This window comes from Apis dorsata, unplaced genomic scaffold (assembly GCF_000469605.1).
Source record: "Apis dorsata unplaced genomic scaffold, Apis dorsata 1.3 scaffold_934, whole genome shotgun sequence".
Lineage (NCBI taxonomy): Eukaryota > Metazoa > Arthropoda > Insecta > Hymenoptera > Apidae > Apis > Apis dorsata.
This window is the reverse complement of record NW_006264044.1, coordinates 120,355-122,651: the sequence shown is the minus strand read 5'-3', so window position 1 is coordinate 122,651 and position 2,297 is coordinate 120,355. Positions and strand designations below refer to the sequence as shown.

At 19.1% G+C, this 2,297-nt stretch overlaps 1 protein-coding gene across 1 annotated transcript in view; it reads left to right on the top strand.

Annotated features, from left to right (window-relative positions):
• Positions 1-416, top strand: part of LOC102675251 (outer dense fiber protein 3-like) — a 4,940-nt gene extending 4,524 nt beyond the window's left edge. Inside the window, exon 3 of the mRNA XM_006623712.2 lies at positions 143-416. Coding sequence (XP_006623775.1) covers positions 143-401 — 259 coding nt within the window. The 3' untranslated portion in view covers positions 402-416. The remainder of the gene's footprint in view (positions 1-142) is intronic.
• The last annotated feature ends 1,881 nt before the right edge of the window (positions 417-2,297 follow it).

Below are 2,297 nucleotides of genomic sequence, written 5' to 3'. Positions count from 1 at the left end.
ATATATATAACTCTTATATATATTATAATTTTATAATGTATATAATGGTTGATATATTAATAAACATATTGACTGTTATAATATAATAAGAGTAAATAGTAATAAAAATAATAATCAAAATATGTTTTATGCATTTCACTAGAGCTGGAATTCATAGAATTAAAGAAGAAGATGTTGGTCCTGGTCCAGCAGCTTATAGAAATATTCGAACTGATCTTGTAAAACGTAGTGCTCCAGCATTTAGCTTAAAATGGAGGACTCATTTAGCAGAACTAGAATTAAGTCCAGGTCCACGATATTATCCTTTATATAATACTGGAAGACGACAACCTATGTATTCTTTTGGAATAAGACACAGTGAATGTGCTGGTTTGCCTATCACTGATATAGATGAAGATTAATGAACTATTAATTTTATAAATTATTATATTTCAATGAAAATTTTATAATTTTGTAATGTTTTTTATATTTAAAATATATTTTTTTTTGTATTGTTAAAATAGTTGATTTATATTTTTAAATAAACCCTCTTACATTATTAATATTAATAATTACTTTTTAATATTAATAATTACTTTAAATATTAAATTATTCTTTTTTTCCGTTAAATTATTTAATAATAATATTAAATTTTTTTAATAACTCTGATGTTTGATTTATTGCAATAATTAATATCAGAAATGAAATAATTTAATCTTATCAAAAAATTTAATTGATTGTGATTGATATACATAGAAATTCTTTAATTCGTAGATGAAAAAAATGAAATTAATTGCAAAATCACTGCGATTGCAGTTGAGAAAGTAATCATTTTTATTATAATTCGATTATAGTTCGAATGAAATATTATGATCTCTTTCACATCTCTTTCATTTTGTAATTTATGTTTGATTTTATTAGAATTAAAAATATAATATCTGTTTTAATATATATTTATCTATACATAATTATTTCTGTAAGAAATATTAGAAATACGAAACAATGTTTCAAATTAAAATTGTATAATATTGAAATAATTGAAGAATTCTCTGAAAATTACAATTAAATTTTTATATAGTACATTATATTTTATTATTTCATATTCTTGTAATATTGCGTATTCAAAACATTATCTAAATATATTTTTTCATAAAGCACTGTTAAGCTATTTTCTAAGTTTATTATATACTGCCAATATTAACATTATCATTTCAATTTATATGCGAAAACGTTGCTCAGTCATTTTATATACCATGATGTAGCTTTAAAAAAAAAAAAAATTGTGTTTTCAATATGGAATAATTTATATACGTAAAAATAATATTTCAATGTTGAAAATAAAAAGATAACTTCAATATACATTGAAATGTTTAGATAGAAATAATCTTAATAATAAGGAATATATTAAAAAGTAATCATACTTAAATTACTTTAAAGTACACGCATATGCGCGCATGTGTGTCCACGCATTCAAATTAATTTTTTTAGAAACAATATGATGCGACTCAACAATATTTTCGCAATATAAATGTTAATGCCACTAACATGTAAATTTTAAAAGTTAATAATTTAACAATGGTTTATGAAAAAATATATAAATAGTATTCTAAATATGACTTAATATTAGCTATAAAAATATATAATAAAAAATAAAGAATTTAAATATAACATTCACAGACTAACATCTAATTGTCTAACATTAAGATCAAATAATTATCATCATTATCATATTTTTATTTGAAACATTTTTTTTTATTTCTGATATTTATTAAAAATAATTATATGTAGATATTTAAAAACGTTAAAACGAACGTATTGTATATTACAATTCATGCAAAAGTTCAATTTGCATTCTGTCTTATTTTAAAATTATTTAAAAAATTCAAATCTTTAAATTTCCTTTCAATATGTTTGAGCGTTGAATACTCTTTTTCTCTGTAGAATTTTAATTACTGTAAAATTAGTTATTATATTATTCAATTTTTATCTTCATCTAAGCCTTTTTATTTTGATTTTAAATATAAAAATGTGAATTTAAAATAAAATAATTTTATTTATGTTCATAAAATGTGCATATGTATATAAAACATATACAAATATAAAAAGATATTGTCATATTATTTTAATCTACATTAGAATACAGAGAATATTATAATATTATAATTAACAATTTTTTTAAATTTGAATCAGTTAACTATTATTTATAAATTATGATTGATTTATTTAAAAAAATGTGCATTTCATATTATAAGATATAATAGATGTATATATAAATTTATATCAAGATGTTCTAATAAAGTATAGTAATAATATCTTAT